Genomic DNA, 20,893 nt, shown 5'->3' with positions numbered 1-20,893 from the left:
AGTTTTTAGATTAGAGCTCCCATGGTCACTACCCCTTTCACTATCGCTACAAATGTAATTATAAATGTATTTGTTGCTGAAATTGTTGCTACTGTTTGAAATGCAACTATGTTTTAGAACAAATATAACTGTCAATTGCAACTATTAATGTGATTCTTCCAACTATGACTTTACGTGACCATAATCACGATTGTAACTCTTAGACCCACTATTTAGATTAGATAACTAGAAAATAAACTTTCTAGTTCATCCTATTAGTGTCAATCTCAAAAATCTTATTTTCAATATTGAAATATACAGAATAATTTTGTTCCTTATCCTGAAGTGCATGTTTGAATACCCCGTGATCCCTGGATTTTCTCAGCTTCGTCCGATTGCAAATGACAACCCCAACACTTTCTCAAATTTATAAAAACACAAGAAAGTGCAAGTCGTGATTGTGATTCTCACTTAGAATGGTTCTCCCTTGAATCTTGTGAAAGTTGATCACAAGACTGACCTTGTTTAGGACAGTCGTAGCTTTTGGATTCTCTGGTGTAATTGCCCATTGCACCTGTGACCAAAGCAAATGTGCCCCTCTTTGTATTCTAGCTATGATTGCGGTTCTGTGGACTATAGGGCTAACTTTATTTTCTTTTCTTGATGTGACACAATCTGAAAGTTAAGATACTGGGATTCTAACCAGTCCACTATCTTATTAGCCCCTTGGTGAGTTTATTACTGATGAGCGCATCAACTAAATTACTGCTCATGAAGATGATGTGGACAAAAATTAAGAAAATGCAAGAATATTTCATTCATTTCTCTTTGTTAATCATTGTTTGCAATCTGAAATATATATTTTTTGAATAGGTTGCTTCAACAGAACATGGCAGTCGAGCCAACGCATTATGATAGTGCAATTTACTCTATTTTATGATATAGTTTATTTGCATCCTGTCAAATAGTATATAGCAGGGATTTCCCATATTTCAAACTTTCTGGCTTTCCTCCACAGTTACCAAAGTAAAACTCCATAAAGTAACTGGTAGCTGCCTTGAAATTTCAGGTAAAGGTCTACTCTACCATGTTGATGGCACTGTTAAATCCTTGACATAATTTTTCTTTAGGAAATATCTTATGGTATTATCAATTTTCAAGCATAGCACCATCATGATCGACCAGCATAGACCTATTGCATCTTTGTTTTTTGGGCTTTCGCTGCAGGTTGCATAAAATTGGAATCTGAACACAACCAGTGCCATTCCATGCCAATCATGAATTTACAACTTATAGAAGCATGGACAATGTGTGTGTGTGTGTGTGTGTGTGTGTGAGAGAGAGAGAGAGAGAGAGAGTTGAACCCAACAAGGGAACCTTTAGGATGCATGCAGCGTTTACATCTTATCTTCACAGATGCAGGCATGCTACACAGTTCTTTATATCAACTTAATCTCCTTTGATATGCTAATACGTGCATAATTTAGATCCTCTAAAGAACTTTCCAAATGTAACCATAAGAGGAATTTTTGTTACACTTGAACTATTGGTTCCCACCAAATGGCTTCAAAGAATACAAACTGATCTATAAAATAATTAACAATCATGCAGTATCAAATGGCTCTAAACTGTCACGGAGGTATCTTTAGCTAACAATATAGTACTAAACTGCATCACTGATCGACAAACGGTGTTGCTATTATCCGTGTATTATAGGAATTACAGTTGTCACATTTATGCCCAATTACATGGAAGAAAACTTCATTGGTGGTACTGCAGTCATTACAAAGGATCCAAACCTGCAACACATCATAAATTTACGATCCATCATATAAGCACAAGGCTGGCAAATAAACTGAGCTGCTTGTAACTCTGTTGTGTAACGAGCATGTTCAAGCTCATAAACTAGACACTCTGAGTTGAATATGAGCTCGTCATGGTTAACAAGCAATCCTAACAAGGGCTGTTATTTTCATTTTTCACATAACATAGTATTAAAAACTTATATGGTGTGCCTACTGAGGCCAAGGGTTTAATTCTCTCCACTGATCTTACTAAATTAATAATTATCATTTTTAAATTCAAACAGGCCAGCTTGGTAGCATAGGCCCCAAGGGCAGGGGTCCTAGCCTCGGAGTTTTACACTGCTGGCACGATGACCGTAGGTATGGCAGGCTGAGCCAGCACGACCAGGTCTTCACGCCAGGTGTGATTTCTTCGGGTTATAAATTAAAAAAAAAAACAGATCAGTTTGGTCTCACATTGAGCTCAGGGTAGCTGAGGCTTTCTCGAGCTTGGGTCAAGCTTGTGGCAAACCTAACCCTGAGCTCAAGCTGGCATTGAGTTGAAATGAACTGGCTTGTTTACTGGCCCTCATAAGCATGGGACTGGTAATAAACTGATCTACTCTGTTTGTTTACCATCCCTAGCAGGCATAACATAAATCATAAAGGATGGATTTTCACCTTCTTGTTCTGATAATCCTCAGGCATGATCGTTGCAGCAATCTGTAAACAAGTATTGCTCAATGTCATGGCCATAGAAAGCATGTGATCCCAAAAACCTACTTCAAGTCTGCCTCTCTGTGATACATTATCTAGGAGGAAAAACTGTAGGAATATATAAAATGAAAAGAAACACTAATTAAACAACCACCAGATCCTATTATCGTTAATCCCTTTTGCTCAATGCTGCAAATGTCGGTAACTAAAAATCTCCTTAATAGCAAGAAAAATCATGCAATTTTAAAAAAAAAATAGTGTTAAAAAGCATAAGAAATAAAAAAAGCTAAATGATCATATGACACAAATGTTTTTAATTTGACATAAATCCAATGGAGAAATACCTCAGAAGGCATGATGATGAAAAGATAGAGTACAGAAAAATCACTCCTGGCTTCCAATAACTGAAATACTACTGGATAAAGACATTAAGCCATTAAAAGCATATCGTCTTCTGTGCTCATTGCTTGAAGCACCTCCAATCATCCAGTCATCAGCTATTCAGAAGTTTTCACATAAGCAACATTCATGGACTTTAAGAAGGCAAACTACAACACTGATCATGGTACATTCTCTTGAAGTGTAGGCAAAAAGCTTCAAGTGGCTATAGAGGTGCAATACTAAATGCATACACATCTTATCAAGCAAACATGACAGGTTGTGGGACAGTATGTCCTTCTCAAGGTCAACATGTCAAGTTGTGGGCCTTGAACATCCTGCCATTAGGAAAAGGTCATGGTGGCAATTATAGGAAATCCAGTACCTGAAAAGGCTGCCTTCTGCCACAAATAAAGTGAAAAAATTTCCCAGAATCTACTTTACTTTTATTTAATTCCAAAAATTTGTACAGTTTTTTTTTCAAAAGGTCCAAAAATTTGGACAGTTGACACTACGAAACTGTGGAGCTGATTTTTAAGCACTTCTCTCGGTCACCATTTTACTATGCATTACAATGCATGACATGAATAATTTTTTTAATGTTCTACTGTAAAACTACCAGACGAAAGCGTCGGGTGGGGAAGTTAAAAAAAATCAGGGGAAGACGGTTCCCGCATTTGCAAGAACCGCCTTCCCCATTATCGCAGGGGGGATGAGGATAAACTGGTGGCATATCTTTAAAAAAGAACCAGAATGTGAAAATGATACATACCGGTAAACGCCATGGACGAAGCGAAGTGCGGGTGCTCGGTGTTCTCCTCAGCCTATCGACACCCACGATGAGCCCAGGCCTTCAAGTCTATGGTGAGCAGGACCCTGAACCCAATGAGAAAAACAAAGACACCTTGGCTACTATCATCAAGCGGTCATAGCCATGCCTCTATTTGTAGTGGGAGGAAAGTGGGGGGTTACAGAACGTGAACCCTTTCACATTCATGTAACCCCTTTCCCACTAATTGCCCACTAACCCCTTCATTAGTGTCAAACCGGATCATACTTAGGGTTGGACCCAAACCGAAATGTTCAACATCCTCCCACTTGAACCATTGACACGAAAAGGCACAAAATCGAGGTTTATACTGTTATCTCGACTTTGTTCTTCATATGGGTTCACATGCTATCTGGTATCACAAAAATGAATCATATAAGTCATGAAGATGAACAACTCTTTATGAAATGTCATATTTCCATGTACTACAATATAATTCATTTTCAGTGCTTTAGGATGTTAAGATTACATTTATGAATATGTTGGTCTCTAACCCATTCTATTGGTCCTTTAATATTGTTATTCTTCTATTCTCTCTAACCAAATGAGAGATCCTTTATGCAAAATCAACAATACACAAAGTCATAGAAAATAAATTTAGTTTCACAAATGTGATCACATATAACCATAATGTATTATCATACATCAGAAGGAATCAAACAAACTCATCCCCTTTAAATGTCGGAAATACAATCCCAGTGCTAGCCCTTTAGTAAGGGGATCCGTAGTCATTTCATTCGTATTATATCAATACATATCAGATGATTCTCGATCATTTCTTTAACAACAAAGTGCTTTAACTCCATATGTTAACACGAGGTTGAGCTCTTGTTATTTGAGAGGGACATGACTAGTTCATTATAATAAAAGATCTTTAGTAGTCTCTCAATAGAGTCTACAATCCCAAGACCTATAATAAAGTTTTTTATCCAAATGGCTTGAGATGAAGTCTCGTATAAAGAAGTGAATTCCACTTCCATGGTATGAGCAACAGTTGTAGATTGTTTTTCACTTCTTCATGAGACATCACCACCTCTTAGTAAAAAGATGTGTCCAGTAGTGGACTTTCTACTGTCGAGACATCCTCCCAAATTTGCATCAGAGTATCCAATGACTTATAGTCATTCGTTCCTTACAAATAGCGCATGACTTTCTTTGCTGCCTTCCAATGCGCGATGTCTGGATTTGACTTTCCAAGCATTCCCACAATAAATGTGATATCAGGTCGTATGCAAGTTTGCGCGTACCGTAAACTCTCAATCGTTGAAGCATATAAGACAATTGCCATCAAAGCCTTTTCATTATCATCATGAGAACAATCCTTTAGGCTCAATTTATCCCATTTTACTATAGGTGCCAAACCAGGAGAACAATTCTCTATCCCATATCTTTTAAGAACCTTAAGGATATAGGATTTTTTAGAGAGGCCAAGGACACCCTTTGTTCTATCACGACGGATCTCAATTCTAAGGATATATGTGGCATCACCCATGTCCTTCATATCAAAATGAGAGAAAAGAAAATCTTTTGCCTCATGTAGTAGGCTCAAATAATTAGCTGCAAGAAAAAAATCAACATATAAAACCAAAATTATGAACTTACTCCAACTAGCCTTAAGGTATACGCATTGATCAACAATGTTTTCAGTGAATCCAAAGTTCATAATTACTTGATTGAACTTTTTATACCACTGGCGGGAGGCTTGTTATTAATTAACTTCTTCAATTTGTACACTAGATGATTTGATTCATCTACCCTGAAACCATGAGGTTGTTGCATGTATACCTCCTCTTCCAAATCCTCATTCAAGAAAGCAATTTTCACATCCATTTGATTAGCTCTAAATCAAAATGAGCTACGAGGGCCATGATTACCTTCATTGATTCCTTAGTTGAGACAGGAGAAAAAGTCTCATTATAATCAATGCCCTCTATCTGTGTAAAACCCTTTGCAATGAGCTTAGCCTTGTACCTCTCTACTTGACCTTTGGAGTCTGTCTTAGTCTTAAAGACCCACTTACAACCAATAGGTCTGACTAAATCAGGTCGAGGTACAAGATCCTACACTTGATTCTTTGCCATAGAGTCAAACTCTTCTTTCATGGCATTGATCCAATGTGTTGATCTTTCACTTTCAATGGCTTCTGTAAAGGTGAAGGGATCATCATTAGCGTCTATGAAATCATTAGGCTCTTGCAAATACACCACATAATATGGATGAATAGTAAATTTTCTGGTCCTCGTAGACCTCCATACAGGTGCTACAGGTGGTTCAAAATAAACTTTTGTATCTTGTTGTATATCTTCATCAACAACTTGTTCTATTTGGGATTGATGTTCATTGACCGGATTTTTCCTGACATTATCCAAATAGACAACGATAGAAAAAACTGGGTCTTTATCCTTCGCATGTATGAAACCTGAATCCTGCATTTTCTCAAATTCAATACTTTGAGATGCATCTATCTTAATAGAACCATTTTTAAGAAATCTACTTTATATGTTTTCACTATTTGTAGTGTATGAGATGGATAATAAAACCTAAAGCCCTTTGATCTTTTTGGATAACCAATGAAAAATCCACTAGTCGTCCTAGGATCAAAGACTTTTATATATGGGTTATACAATTTAGCTTTAGCTGGACATCCCCATATGCGCATATATAACAAAAAAGGTTTTTACCAGTCCATAACTCGTAAGGAGTCTTTTGGACAACCTTCATAGGAACCTTATTTAAAATAAACACTGATGTCCTAAGAACTTCACCCCACAAGGTCAATGAAAAGTTTGAGTGATTTAACATCGCTCGAACCATTTTTTTTAAGCATACGATTTCTTCTTTCAGCTACACCATTCTGATAAACACTACTAGGCATGGTATACTGAGATATAATACCTTTCGCTTTTAAAAACAGTGTTAATGGCCCTTCCTTTTAACTCATCTCAGTGAAACAGTCATAATATTCGCCACCATTATCAAACCTAACCACTTTAATAACTTCACTGGTTTATTTTTCTACTTCTTTCTTAAAGTCCTTAAAAACGTGAAAGACTTTTGATTTTTCAAATAATAAGTAGAAATACATACACCGTGAGTAATCGTCTATAAAGGTGACAAAATACTTTTCACCCGTATAACATGGTGAAAAAGTCCCACAAATATCCGTATGCACTATCTCCAACTTTTCATTGTTCCGTTTGACATCTTTCTTATACGTGTTAGACTGCTTAGCCTTTATGCAGTCAACAGATGGTTAGGTATTTGTGAAATCAAGAGATCCAAGAATTCCTTCTTTCATAACCTTCGATGCCAAAGAAAATAGGATTGATCCTCCTTTAAGTCACGTTTATTGTCAATCATTGTGTTCTCAAGAGAGTGAGATTCTTGAATTTGGAATTTGGTTTTTAAATGATACAAACCATCACACACATGCAAAACCTATATTAATAGGATTTTTAATAATAATAAACTTGAAGTTTTCAAATTTAAAAATAAAACCAAACTTATCAAGTTTTAAAATTAAAATCAGGTTCTGGCTATAAGATGAAACATAAAATGTATTAACCAAATCTAAAATGAATCCCAATTCCAACACAACTCTATAGGTCCCAACGTTCTTGACAAGCGAACGCATTTTATTTCCTGAGAAGATGCTTCTTTCATGCTCTGTTGGTTCCCTTTTGTTTAGAAATGCCTGCAAAGAGTTGGCAATGTGCACCATGACACCAAAATCAATCCACCAACTATGCAATAGAACATGGATCAAATTGCACTCATAAGAAACGAATGACTTATTACTTTTATTCTCGAGTCATTTCTTATGTTTCAGGCAGTCCACCTTCTTATGTCCCTTTTTCTTGCAAAAGAAACACTTTATAGAAGAACCTCTTGCCTGATATTTGACTTTTGCTTGAGAGTTTGAACTCTCCACAGAGGTTTTCTTTTTGTTCTTCTTCTTGAAGGAACTTTTCTTAAATCCCAGCCTATGTTTTTCCTTATAAGAGGTCATATGTGCACTTGGCACCCTCTCACCCCTTAGTCTTTCTTCTTCTTCAACACACTTGGTCAAGAGGAAATTAAAAGACCACTCATCGTTATGCGTATTGTAGGAGATTTTGAAGGGTCCATATTTAGTAGGCAATGAGAACAAAATCAGATAGACCAAGAAAGAGTCAAAAAATGACAAATTTTACATCATTCAGCTGAGATGCAATGTTTTTTTATCTCCAAGATGTGCTATCGGATGTGACTCTCACCGAAATATTTCATAGACACCAATTTGGACATCAGTATAGTGGCCATTGACTTATTAGAACTGATGAATTGAAACTCAATGGCTCCTAGAAATTCCTTCAGTGTTCTACAGTGAGGGAGGCCGCCTTGTAAAATCAACAGGCTAAGTCTATTTGAGCGCTCCCACTTCTCAGAGGTAGCCATCTGTTTGGTGGTACTCTGCTCTGTAAGAGCGAGAGGTTTGTCAGTCCTAAGGGCCAAATCCAGATCCATGTAGCCAAAAGTGAACAACACTAATTCTTTTCAATCCGAAAAAATTGATCCGTCTAACAAGATGTTACTAGAACCGTCGATGAGAAAGAACCTGATACTATAAGTAACGAAAGAAAAGACCTTATTATTGCTCAAATGAGACTCGTGTTGAAAAGGTAAAAACTGAGACCCTTTATTATTTACCTTTTTCCGAGACAAGCATTATTGGGTCATTATCGTTCTACTTTGATGGAAACGATAATACCCATAGTTACTTTGTCTTCTCAATTCACAAGGAATTGACTTCAATTGGTGAAACTAGCACATAATGTAATTAGAGGCAATTTAGCATTGTAGCTTTAGGTACGAACATGCTTCATGGGCTGATATACACATCTACTATTACAAAAGGTAAAAACTGAGACCCTTTATTATTTACCTTTTCCGAGACAAGCATTATTGGGCCATTATCGTTCTACTTTGGTGGAAACGATAATACCCATAGTTACTTTGTCTTCTCAATTCACAAGGAATTGACTTGAATTGGTGAAACTAGTAAATAATGTAATTAAAGGCAATTCAGCACTGTACCTTTAGGTACAAACATGCTTCATGGGCTGATATACACATCTACTGTTACACCCTGCATAAATTTAGAACACAATGACCTACCTTTGGGTAGAATCGTTATTTTATAAAGTCATACACAATCATAATGTTGAATCTTAATACAGTTCAAAGAATCCTCAATCAACACAACTCAGATCACTTTGGTAATTGCATGAGTCAGTCAATGAAGATCTTTTATCGAAAACATATTCGTATTATGAAGCATGTCCATGTACACATAATAATGCATGTATATTCATGATAAAATATGTATTATACTATAAAAATTACGGGTTCATACTTCAACTTATATGCATAAACTAATTTTGATGAAAACACATCACAAATGTCATGAATTTAGTCATAATTCATGCTTAAAACATTATACATAACTTTAAATAACATAAAACACATATATACTACATGCATAAGTCATGCTTCCTTAACATTAAACACTTTTAAAGGATGAAAAATAACAAAAACATACTCTTATGGGTAAAACCCGGGGTCCTCAAGATGAAACCGATCTAAAAGTACTATGAATCGGTAATCTAAGGGTCTGAACCGGTTACAGAACTTATGAACCGGTCTAAAACATAAACAAAAGCTCATAAAACCCTATAACCGAATGAGAAAATCCATGTTATCTCAAGGATTCATGAAAATAGGGTCTCTACATCCCAGAACCGGTGAAAATTGATAAGAACCGATAAAAAATAGCTCCAAACTGATCCCGAAAAGCACCGTATCGATCACAGAACCGGTTCAGGTGTAAATAGTAAACAACCCCTTTTCGGATCTGATCTGATCCGATCCAATCCAGATCTAGATCCAGTTCCAATGGATTCTGGATTGGATCCCTCAGCCTGGATCCAAACCCATAATATCTAAGTCCTGGATTGGCTCCAATGATCCGATCGGGTTTAGAAACCATACCCGGTCCAGACCCAGATCCGGTTGGATCTAGATCTCGACTCGGTCTAACCGGATCGGACCAGACCCGAATCCAGATGGATCCGGATTGTGACCTGATCTATCCGGATCAGACAAGACTCGAGACCCAAATGGGTCCGGGTCAAATCCAACCGGGTTGGATCCGATCATCAACTTGCTATTCAGATTAGACCCAGACCCGAAACCCAAATGGGTCTGGGTCTGATCCAAGGATTCGGGTCTAACCTAGACCCGGGATCCCAAATGGATCTGGGTCTGGTCTGAACCCTCAGATCGGGTCCATATGCTGAGTCCGGATCTGGGCCCAATCCGCCCGGACCAGGGGGCAATTAAAAATGAAAAATTCGGTTTCTAAGAAACTGAAACGATCGGTTTCTCAGAAACTGAAAGGGCAAAAGCCCCTCACCCTCCAGTTTCTCAGAGTATGCAAACGTCGAAACCGTCGGCAACGGCGATCGGCAAGGTCTCATCGGCGATGGCATTCGATTCTTGGCTCCCCCTTCCATCCCCAGCGTATGCCTCGCCGGCGGCAACGATCGAGGCTTATGTGCCCCCCACCAGCATTGTTGTAAACAAAAGCAGTCGCCCTCCCTAGTTGCAGAGGACGGCTCCGACGAAAGCGATTGGCAAGGCCGTCGGCGACGAAGATCGGGTAGGCCTCGTCGGCGATGGCGATCGGCACCCCTCCTCTACGACAGCAGCCAAATTGCCACAGGTAAGGGTTTGTAACAATTTTTTTTATATACACTGTCGTCGGGGCTGCTGTTGCCATCAGCGGCTTGTTGTCGCCTACCCAACCAACGACGATAGGCGATGGTGCCGGCGAACCCATCGTCTATTTGTACTGGCAAAAAATACAAACCGGTAGCAGACGGGGATTTCTGCATGTCGGTCCCCATTCCTACTACTCGCCATTATTGGCACCGGCGACTGGCACGAAATGTTGTTGGTGACGGAGACTCCCTGTCATCGATCTCCCTCTGTCAGCGACACTAGAAGAGGCGAAGGCCTCTCCATGAGGACTCTACCACGTGCGAGTCCTTCAACCCTTGTGCCACATAGCTCAAGTAGCAGAATAGGTTCTCTGGCCCAAGCCAGTCATCCGACGAGGCTGCGCTTGCTGAAAGCAAGCAAACAACGACGACGAATTGGAGAAAATGTGAAAAATCTTTAAGGAGAAAAAACATCGATAATAGATTCGGTGAGCGTCGAATGAACGCCGCCGACGCACCCACATGCAGAGTGGAATGAGCGGTGTGGGCTCATAACCCAATGTTGGTGTATCTTTAAAACATAACCGAAATATGAAAATGATACATATTGGTAGATGTCATGGACAAAGCGAAGTACAGGTGCTTAGCGTTCTTCTCAGCCTATCGACGCCCACGATAAGCCCAAGCCTTCAAGTCGATGATCAACAGGACCCTGAACCCAATGAGAAAAATGAGGACACTTTGGCTACTCTCATCAAGCAGCCATGCCTCTATTTATAGTGGGAGGAAAGTGGGGGGTTACAGAATGTGAACCCTCTCACATTCACGTAACCCCTTCCCCACTAACCCCTTCATTAGTGTCAAACCGAGTCATACTTAGGGTTGGACCCAAACTGAAATGTCCAACACAGAGTTACCAGAAGCGCCCCTACAGTTGGGGAAGCGCGCTTCCCCGATACGCATTTCGGAAGCGCAAAACGTCGCGCTTCCGAAACACGTGGGGAAGCATCCCCTTTTTTTGGGGAAGCGTGTTTCCCTTTTATGGGAAATGTGCTTCCCATTTATGGGAAGCGTGCTTCCCCACGCTTCTCCCACGCTTCCCCTTTGCTTCCCTCTTTTTTCCATTTTATTTTTTATTTTTCATTTTTTATTTCTTTTTTTTTCACTTCCTAGGTCACTTTCGGTTCGCTTCCTAGGTCACTTCCGAGATGGTTCGTGATTCGCTTCTAAGTAGTCTCACGCTTCCCGCTTCCTAAATTTTTGAAAGTGCCTCGCTTCCCGCTCTTGCTTCCTCGACTGGCAACCATGGTCCAACATAAACCTCACCTCCCACGATCGACGGGTGGGGTGAGGTTTATCCTCATCCACCATGAGGGCCCTATAAAGAGCCCGCATGGTGAGCCTCCACCCCTCGATAGCGAGAGAGTGAGGAAGAAAAAAAAAATAGAAAACCAGAAAGAGTTGCAAAGAGAGGGGGAGGAACTTACCGGAACCGTCAGCAGCGACCAGCAGGTATGTCTTCTCCTTGCTTTTTTTCTGAGTGATTAGAGGGCCGACAATCATGGCTGTTGGCGAGTTGCAAAAAACAAATATAGAGGCAACCAAGCAGACAGCCATGGCTACCGACCTTATTGCCAAGAGAGAGAGAGGGCTGACTCTGGTTACCAGCCCCTCTAGTTCAGAAAAGGGGGAAAAGGAAGGGGTCGTGCCCCTTCCGCCCCTTTTTACCTTGATAACCGACTTGGGTCGGTCTAGGTTGCACCCCGACCGAACCAGGTAAACAAAAAAAATCTGTACCGAACCAAACCGATCCAGATTGAACTGTTCTGACTCGGTCATACTGAATCAAACTGACTTAGTCAGACCGGTTCGGTCTAGGTATGAACCAGACCGAGTTGGGTCCAACTAGGTTTCGGTTTTCTATTTGGATATGGTCTGATCTGGACCAGACTAAATCTGGGTCCAGTTCGATCCAGTTAGTCTGGACCGATCCAAATTGAACAGGATCCAGACAAATCTGGGTTTAGATCCTGTCTGACAGATTTGGATCCATATCAGAACTAGATATAGTTCGAATCAGTATTGGATCCAGAACAGAACTCGATCTGGTTTAAATCTGTTCTAGATCCAGATCAAAATTGGGTTTGAATCCAGTCTGACAGTTCTGGATCTAGATCAGAACTGGGTCGAAATCCCGTCTAACAGTTTTGGATCCAGATCAAAACTGGATCCAGATCCAGTTTGTGATTAGTATGAATTTTGATAATCCAATTGAGTGTTTTTTAACCAAACCTAGATGGGTGGAGACTAGGTTCAGTAAACCTAGTACTCTAAACTCAGACCAAACTTGTTTTGACCTAGGATGAGTAAGGTCAAATCATAAGAGTTGAAATAACCAAATTACCCCCGTGTGTACCCAATATTTGATTAAGTAAAATAGGCATAACTTTGCACTCTGAACTCATAATTGAGTGAGGTTTGGTGCGTTGGACTCGTATCCTAGAGAAAAATATCTTTGTCTTCTGATTTTGGTCAAATCATGAGCATAAAAATCGAGGTCTGACGAGTCAACTCAAGATAGGTATTTTGATAATTTTATCAAAATATAAAGAAGTTATGTGTATTAATATGAGCATGCTTGTGTGATGATCAGATCATATTGTTAGAGCCTCTTGAGACTCGATTGTGACCAGAGTACAACATTCGTATTCAAGTTAAGGGATATTATAAGTAATCTTAGTTATGAACAAACCATATTGTGTTGCATGTTATGATTAACGTTGCACATTAGCATGTTTAGAAATGTGGCTCTTGAGTGTTAACATGATAGGCATAAAATGACCATGCATGAGATTATTGCAATGAGATGATTATATGCACATGTTAGTCGTGATATGTCATGAATATTAAAAAGATTGTTTTTGTAATAACATATCTATGTTATAATCTGCAAATAACATGCATTGTGATGAGATTGTGACTAGCCTTGAGCAATGGGATTGTGATTAGCCTTGAGTCCATTGAATCTAGTCATGTCATGTGAATTTTACATTGAGATGAGCATGCATAATCCCTTAAATCCCGAAAGTGACGACCTGTGGAAAGGGCTACCTGGTTCACTGCTAGAGTGCAGCTACCATAGACAGTGGGTCGTTAGTGATTTGACGACGTAGAGACTCTACTTCGTTGCATGATTAGTATGATATAAGGTGTGAACCCTAATGTCATTCTGAGATTGAGAGTGAGATCCGTCATAATTATTTCACGATATTACTCGTGAAAGAATGAGTGAAACACGAGCTTGAGAGTAAGGTTCAATGTAATAAACTTAAAATATGACTTAGGGTTATATTCATAAAGTATTTGAGACTTTAGACAATCATGGATGATTGAAAGTCATTGTGGTTAGGATGTACCATGAACCATGTTGAGGTTAAGTTTGAGCCTGACCTCCTAGCTAGCTACCGGTGGGGTCCCCCCTTATTGTTTTATTGCAGTGCTTGGTGATCCGGAGATTACTAGGAGTGTAGTTCATAGTCTGGCCAACATTGTAGAATTTGGGTGTTCTACGCGGGTTGCTACGCCCATAGACGTCTATGACCGGTATAGCCAACCCAGTATTATAGTTTGGTGTGAGTGAGTGTTTGATTGAGAGAGTTAAGGGGGTAAATTAAAACATACAAACCATGTGTGGTGTATCGAAAACCAAACTCAGACTAGGGGCTTAGAGCACACTACAGTTGTAAGTTAAAGTCATTATTTGCTTATAATTATTATTTACTGAGTTGTAGACTCACCCCCCTTTATAATTGCAACTGTAGGTTTCAGGCACACTAGTGCAAGCAGGACGTGATCGACTACTCTAACTTTGCAGTAGCGTACTTGTTAGTTTATTTTCTTCTCATTGAATAGTTATGTAGTTGTTATTTCCGTATGTTATGAATGATGAACTTGTGAACACCCCAAATTTTCCAAAAAAATCTAAAATTTTCCTTTTTGCCCCTCGGTCCATCTTTTGAATAATTAGGTCAATTTTTAACCAAAATTTCATTCATTTCTCGGATTCGCAGAAATCCAAAATCAAATTTCATTCCTGACCCAATTTCTAATCCAAATCGGGCTCGGATCCATTCTGGAATCCCAATTTTCAAATTTAACCCGATATTTCCCAGAAACCTCATTTTCAGAAAAAACTTACAATTTCAAAACAAATATTTTGTAAAAAATACTTTAAAACCCCGTCTGGATCCCATCCTTTGAAAATCCTCAGGTTTTCCTCGTATTTTCTAAATATCTTTATAATTTCTCTCAAAATAAGTTTTTAATAAAAAAATGTGTATTAGCTTGAACCCTTTTGTTTTACTCAAAACCCTTTTTAGAAAAAACGTTGAAAGAAAGAGCCTCATTTTAGAAATTTTGATAAAATTGAAGGGTATGCTTGAAAAAAAGAAAAAAAAAGAGAGAAAAACCCTAAAATGGGTGTCTCTCTCCCTCTTTCTCTCGTATTCTCTCCCTCGAAAGCCCTCCTCCATCGCACCCTCTTCCTCCTTCGCTCATCTCCAACGGCCCTTCTTCTCGAACCCTTCTTTTTCTCTTTAAAAAGAGCACTCCGGAGACCCTTTGGCTTCATCCGCCTTCACCCTACCATCTCAACACATTACCTTCTCTCTGATCTCCCCTTCTTCCTTCTCTCCCCAAATCCATCGAAGAGACCTCGGTTCCTTTCCTCAGAATCCCCTTCCTCCTTTAGAACCTCTATGGAGCCACACTTCTTCTCCTGGCGGATCGGGAAAGACCTCCGCACCTTCAGCAAGCAGATCGGGAAGGAGCATCGCCCCATCCGATCTTCCCTGGCCTGCTTCCCCCCCCCCCCCCCCCCCCGCCCGACGGAAAGAAGTTGATCCAACTACAGGAGCTTCAAGCAATCCGGTAAGAACCCTTTCCCCTCTTCTCCATGTAATTTCTGTTTTTCCCTATTTTTCTCTTAATTTTCCTGTTTAATCGACCCCATTTGAAAGCACCATGGGTAGTATTGTATTGCCTATAGCAATATTGATCTCTCTGCGTGCGATATCAAGGGAATCCTCCGATTCCAACATTCTTTTCTTTCTTCTGCTGAAATTTCATTTTCTTCAGTTTGTTTAAAGTCTTCAGCATTTTTTTTATTTATTTACTAAAAAAAAGAAAAAGAGAAACTGGTTCATCATTCATGAATCCCTCTGATTTTCGCAAGTTTTGAAATACCTGCTTACCTCTTATCTCATGTTTTTCTTTTCAATCATCTATTTTCGCCTCTCTGATTTCCTATATTCATTTCGTTTCACGATTCATATTTTCCCCATTTTCCCATTCATTTTACCAGTTCTTGTCATCTTCTTCATCAAAGGCATCATTGATAGCATCGTGTTGCCTATAGCAACGTCGGTCTATCCCTATGCGAAATGAAGGGGGCAATCTAACTCCAACAATTTGTTTTGAAACTTCCTTATTTCCAGCAAACTGAATGTCAATTGTTTCAGCATTTCCCTGTATTCAGAGCCCATTTTCTCTTTTATTTTCGATTTTGATTTCTCACATATTCGATTTTTTTTTGTTTTCATGATGTTTGATGATCATTCTCTTGCTTCGGCTGTAGATTTGTTTACTTACACTTGTTGTCATTATTTTGGATTATCATATAGTTGAATTTCTAGCAATTGTTCTGTAATTCATGTTCTTATTTCCAACACCACTTTTCATCCCTATTTCGTGATATCGATTCAGCATGTTGCCCTTTTTTTATTTTTTATTTTTTTTATTTACTGACTTGTAAGTTCTTTCTTTTCTTTTTTGTAATCCCATTTGATATAGCCCACCATCCAATGTGTCTTGTTGTCAGCCCTTTAGATGATAAGTGTCCATCAACCGATGACCATATCAGGCAGTGAGTTATTGAATTTATGGGCTTTCTTCAAAAAAAAAAATGGAATGGGAAGTATTGAAGATCTATGTATTTTGTTTTATTAGCAAATGGGATGTCCAGTTCAATTCGTGTGTCTTGTATGGCTCGCTTCTGGTATTGAGCACTTGTTAATGTTCATAACAACAGACTGCATCCATTATTGCAATTATTAACCTGTCTTTTTTTTTAGTTCATGCTTTCATCAGTATCTTGTCCATCCTATCATATTTGGCATTTATCATAGTATCGGCACCCATCTGTAAAGTTCTTTAGATCACCATTCGTCTTGCCTACTGTTCTGTATTTTGAGCTCTTTCAACTTAGTATTTGTGACGGTCAGAATATTGCAAAAGCATCTTCCACCCTGCAGTTATCTATGGAATTTTGAGGGCCAGATTCTGATTGCACAACAGTTTGATGCTCTCCCAAACCTGAATGTTCCGTCTGTAATCTTTGGGTATTTGAAGGATTTCATGCTGCAGGTTGCTATCGATTTGAGCTACAAAGTTCCTCCACTATGATGAAAGCTACAGTAGATCTAACAAATACATTAGATTTCGTATGTTATCATAGCCAGGGACATCAAGCCAATGCATTTTATTAACAGGGTATATATATGTGCCCACAGGTAATGTGACTGTGTTCTGTTTTTTTTTTTGTTCAAGAATGTTGGAAAGAATATTTTCACTTATGTAGTTGGTGCATCCGTATGATCATGGTCTAATTTGCTTAAAAATTCATATGGTCCTTGTTCTCATAGATAGAAATCAGTGTGTTAATCTTTCTTTTTTTATATTGTCATGCTAGTTACAGTAATCAGTATATTTATCATTAGTTCAGTGGTTTAACTCTCCTTAATTTTCTAAACTTGTTCTTCATTTATCATGTCTTTAAAATACTATTTTCATCTATTTTTCAATCCTACATTTATGTTTGACCCCTTCGATTCTTGTGCACTGATCATGCATATATTTTAGGGATTTTTCATATAAAAATATGCATGATTTCATGAGAAAATGATTTAAAAACCCAATTTTATGTTAGTTTCGAGTAAATGTGCTAAAATGATTTAAAAATAGAAAATGCATGAAAAATAGTTTTATTTTACATTTTAATGCCTATTTTAGTGTTTGACATAATTGTAGTAGTTTAGTTTTTGAAAATCATAAAAAAATTAGAGTTAAAATAGACTTAGTTTTGTATTTTCTAAAACATAGTCATTTTGAGGTATTTTGTAAATAACTTTTTGAAGAGAGGTTTTTGAAATGAAATTTTACAAAGAAGAGGGACTTATGGAGAAAAGTTCAAAATTATAAATATGATACGTAGGGGGAAGAGAGGCTTGTCTTCTCTCTTTTGCCTAAGCCCTCTCTTCTTCCCCTTCCTCTCCACCTTTTCTTACCTCTTCTTCTTCTTCTCCCTATTTTCCCCTCTTTTTCTCATCCTCTTTCCGGTGGAGAATTCCGGCAATGGCTGAAGCAAGATAGAGGATTCCAACCTCTCTTCTAACCCCTCCATTTACGGTGAGTTTTTCTTCTTCTTTTCTTCTTCTTCTTCTTCTTCTTCTTCTTCTTCTTCTTCTTTTTCTTTTTCTGAAATTTTCATTTTAATTTTTTTAAAGAAAATTGAGTTAACTTCTTGTTTTTGTTTCAGTAATTGTTAGAATAGATTTTAAGTGTAGATCGTATTATTTTTTTCTGTTTCAATAAAAATAAAAATAAAAAATGTTAAAACATCAAACGTGTTTTTTTTAATCGATCAACCTGTAGTTTTTTTCGGTTTTCTTAGAGTTGAAATCTTGATAAAACATCAGTTTTACAACAGTAAAAACGAAAAAATTGTTTCAGCAATCGGTGAATTTAAAATTTTCTACAGGAACTGACCTGAAATCTACCGCCGGAATTCAAAATTTTCTACAAAATCTTGATCGATCATCTGGATCGATTCTCAATTTTTCCGGCGATCGAATATAAGAATCCGATTGATTAATTGATCAAAAATCCTGTAGAGTTTTGATTTAATGGAATTGAGTCTGCTAAGTCTTAATCGATCATTCGATCGAATGTCATTGGACTCCCGATGATTGAAGCGTGTTTTGTATGAGCCGTTGCCGGAGATTACTTTCAGCCGCCGGAATTTACTTTCAGTCGCCAGAATTCATCTTTAGCCTGCTGAGAGGTTGCAGATCTGTAAGCTCTGCTAGAATCACCATTGCTTCTTCTGGTGGAGCCTTCTTCCGCTGTAATCCTGCCGGAATTCCCTGTGAAATTACAGATCGTTCCCTTCAGCTGGCCGGAATCCATCTGTTATCCGGTAGGAGTTTAAAAGCAAACAAAAATCCTCTTCTGGTGGGAATTTCATTCTACTTCAGCAGAATTCCCTTCAAATTCACTGTGAAAACCAGGAATCCAACATTTCCTGTCTGAGCTCTCTGTCCATTCGCCGAAACTTATATTGCCGCTGTTGTGAAAATTGATCGGATTTCTGGATTATTATTTCCATCCGATCAGAATATTGTTGATTGCTATGACTGTTAATGTTTTTCAGCGATTATTGTTTTGAAAGACGATTGAATTAAATCAGAGGACTGAAGCAATTCCAGCTAATCAGAATTTTGTTAATGATTTGCATCTGATTGAATCCATTGCACTTTGCATAGGAGAATCAACATCATCAGAGGATAATACTTTGAAATCTGATCGATTGATCAAATTGCAGTTTACTAATTCTTCCAGCAATCAATTGTTTGGAATCTGAGTGATTGTTTAGATTTCATCGAGTGAATATCTGAATATCTGAATTGGAATATCAACTGCCTGAATGTCAATTGAATTTCTGCAGTTTTAATCGGTTGTTACTATTTTCCGGCAAGTGTTACTCTTACTGATAATCGTGTTGCTAAATTGGTTTGATCGGATATCCGGATCTGGTTTGAGATATCGAATTATCGGATGATAATGCTTTGCTGAATTTTTTTTAGATATTACTTAATACTTAGATTACTTAGTGTGTTGATAGTAGATTACTTAGTTCATTGATTCACTCATTGTTAGATTACTTAGTCATTTTGATATTAAAAATAGTTTAGTTAAGAAAGATAATTAGCATTGTCAATTACTTTCCAATTAGTTAGTTTGAATTAATAAAAATAAAAAATATATCATTTGCATTTAAAATTGTCATTTAGATTTCTTTAATGATTTCTTTCGTATTCTTAGCATTTAGTTAGTATATTCTATTTCTTCTTTTTCTGGTACTGCTCGTGTTTCGTTTGATTTGTGCAGGATTGCAAGGGAGTGGAGCTGAAGAAATTACGTGACACGAAGTGCAAGAATAGAAGAATTTTTACTTTTTAGTTTAGAATTAGGCATTTAATTGGGTTTGTAAATATTGCACTTTACGCCCTCTGCGAAGGGTATTCATTTGTTGTAATAGCTAGTTGTTTTTACTTTTCTGAACATTTTATCTTTCAATAATTCGGCAATAAAGAGTAGTTTAGATTTGTGTGTTTGAATACAACATATTCCCGTTCCCTGAGTTCGACCCGGTCTCATCCACTAGTGAGAACCGGTTTTTATTATTTGATGTCTGGTTTTCACATGTTTTTCATATAAAAATCTTTTCAAAATTACAACGATTGCAAAAAGACATCAAATTTTTGGCGCCGTTGCCGGGGAACGGCGTAATATTAGTATTCACTTTATTGCCTAGTGTTTGCTTTGCATTTAGGTTTAGAACCACGTATGTGCATATCTTAGAGAAGAGCTTACTTTTCTGCACAGCCCACCTATTAGGATTCCCTTAGAGGTGACTGTGTACGATTGGTACCGTACACATAGATTTTATATTTCTTTGCATAATCTCTGTTATGTGTAACTGCGTGGTGTTTGTTTAGTTTTTGTTGTTTTTAGTTTACTCGCTTTGTGGTTTACGTGGTTTGGCCGCTTAGTGCGTTAGTTAGGTAGAAAACCCAAAGTTAGGACGTGAGCTACACCGGTCTACTCCAAGGTGTATGCAAGGGCGACGCTCACTTGACCCTGAGCTGGTAGAGCCGATTGAGAACCCCGAGTCCCTTATTAGAAGAGCCCAGAGATCTGCAACCATGGCTGAGAATCAGCAGATTACCCGTCCTCTGAGGGAGTATTTCATGCCCAACACGTACACTCCCGCCTCCTGCATCACAAGACCTGATGTAGGAGCAAACCATTTTGAAATAAAGGCCAGTGTGATCCAAATGTTACCCTCGTTTTATGGTCTTAGTAATGAAGACCCATATCGTCATCTAGATGAATTTGTAGAGATTTGCTCGACAGTGCGAATCAACAACTTTGGAGATGACGCGATGAGGTTGACCCTGTTCCCCTTCTCTCTAAAGGACAAAGCGAAGAGTTGGTTAAAATCATTAGATACTGTTCGAATTACCACTTGGGAACATATGCAAAGAGAATTTTTAAAAAAATATTTCCCAATTGGTAAAATGAACCAGTTTCGTAAAGCGATAACC

General features: G+C 38.2%; 1 protein-coding gene across 4 annotated transcripts in view; it reads right to left on the bottom strand.

Annotated features, from left to right (window-relative positions):
- Positions 1–1,540: 1,540 nt before the first annotated feature.
- The window catches only part of LOC149846419 (E3 ubiquitin-protein ligase MIEL1-like), a 32,890-nt gene continuing 13,537 nt past the window's right edge, over positions 1,541–20,893 (bottom strand). For 2 of the 4 annotated variants that reach the window (XM_089996348.1, XM_089996347.1), the window contains 2 exons: positions 2,445–2,588; positions 1,541–1,778 (listed from right to left, as the gene is read on the bottom strand). In XM_089996348.1, coding sequence (XP_089852474.1) covers positions 1,653–1,778; positions 2,445–2,588 — 270 coding nt within the window. In that variant the 3' untranslated portion in view covers positions 1,541–1,652. Of the gene's footprint in view, positions 1,779–2,444; positions 2,589–3,630; positions 3,735–20,893 lie in introns of those variants that run through there. The other 2 variants (XM_089996349.1, XM_089996350.1) reach the window with 2 other exon arrangements.

The sequence above is a fragment of the Nuphar pumila genome, chromosome 2, assembly GCF_984573655.1.
Source record: "Nuphar pumila chromosome 2, dmNupPumi1.hap1.1, whole genome shotgun sequence".
NCBI classification, from domain to species: domain Eukaryota; kingdom Viridiplantae; phylum Streptophyta; class Magnoliopsida; order Nymphaeales; family Nymphaeaceae; genus Nuphar; species Nuphar pumila.
This window is presented reverse-complemented; position numbering and strand designations above follow the sequence as displayed.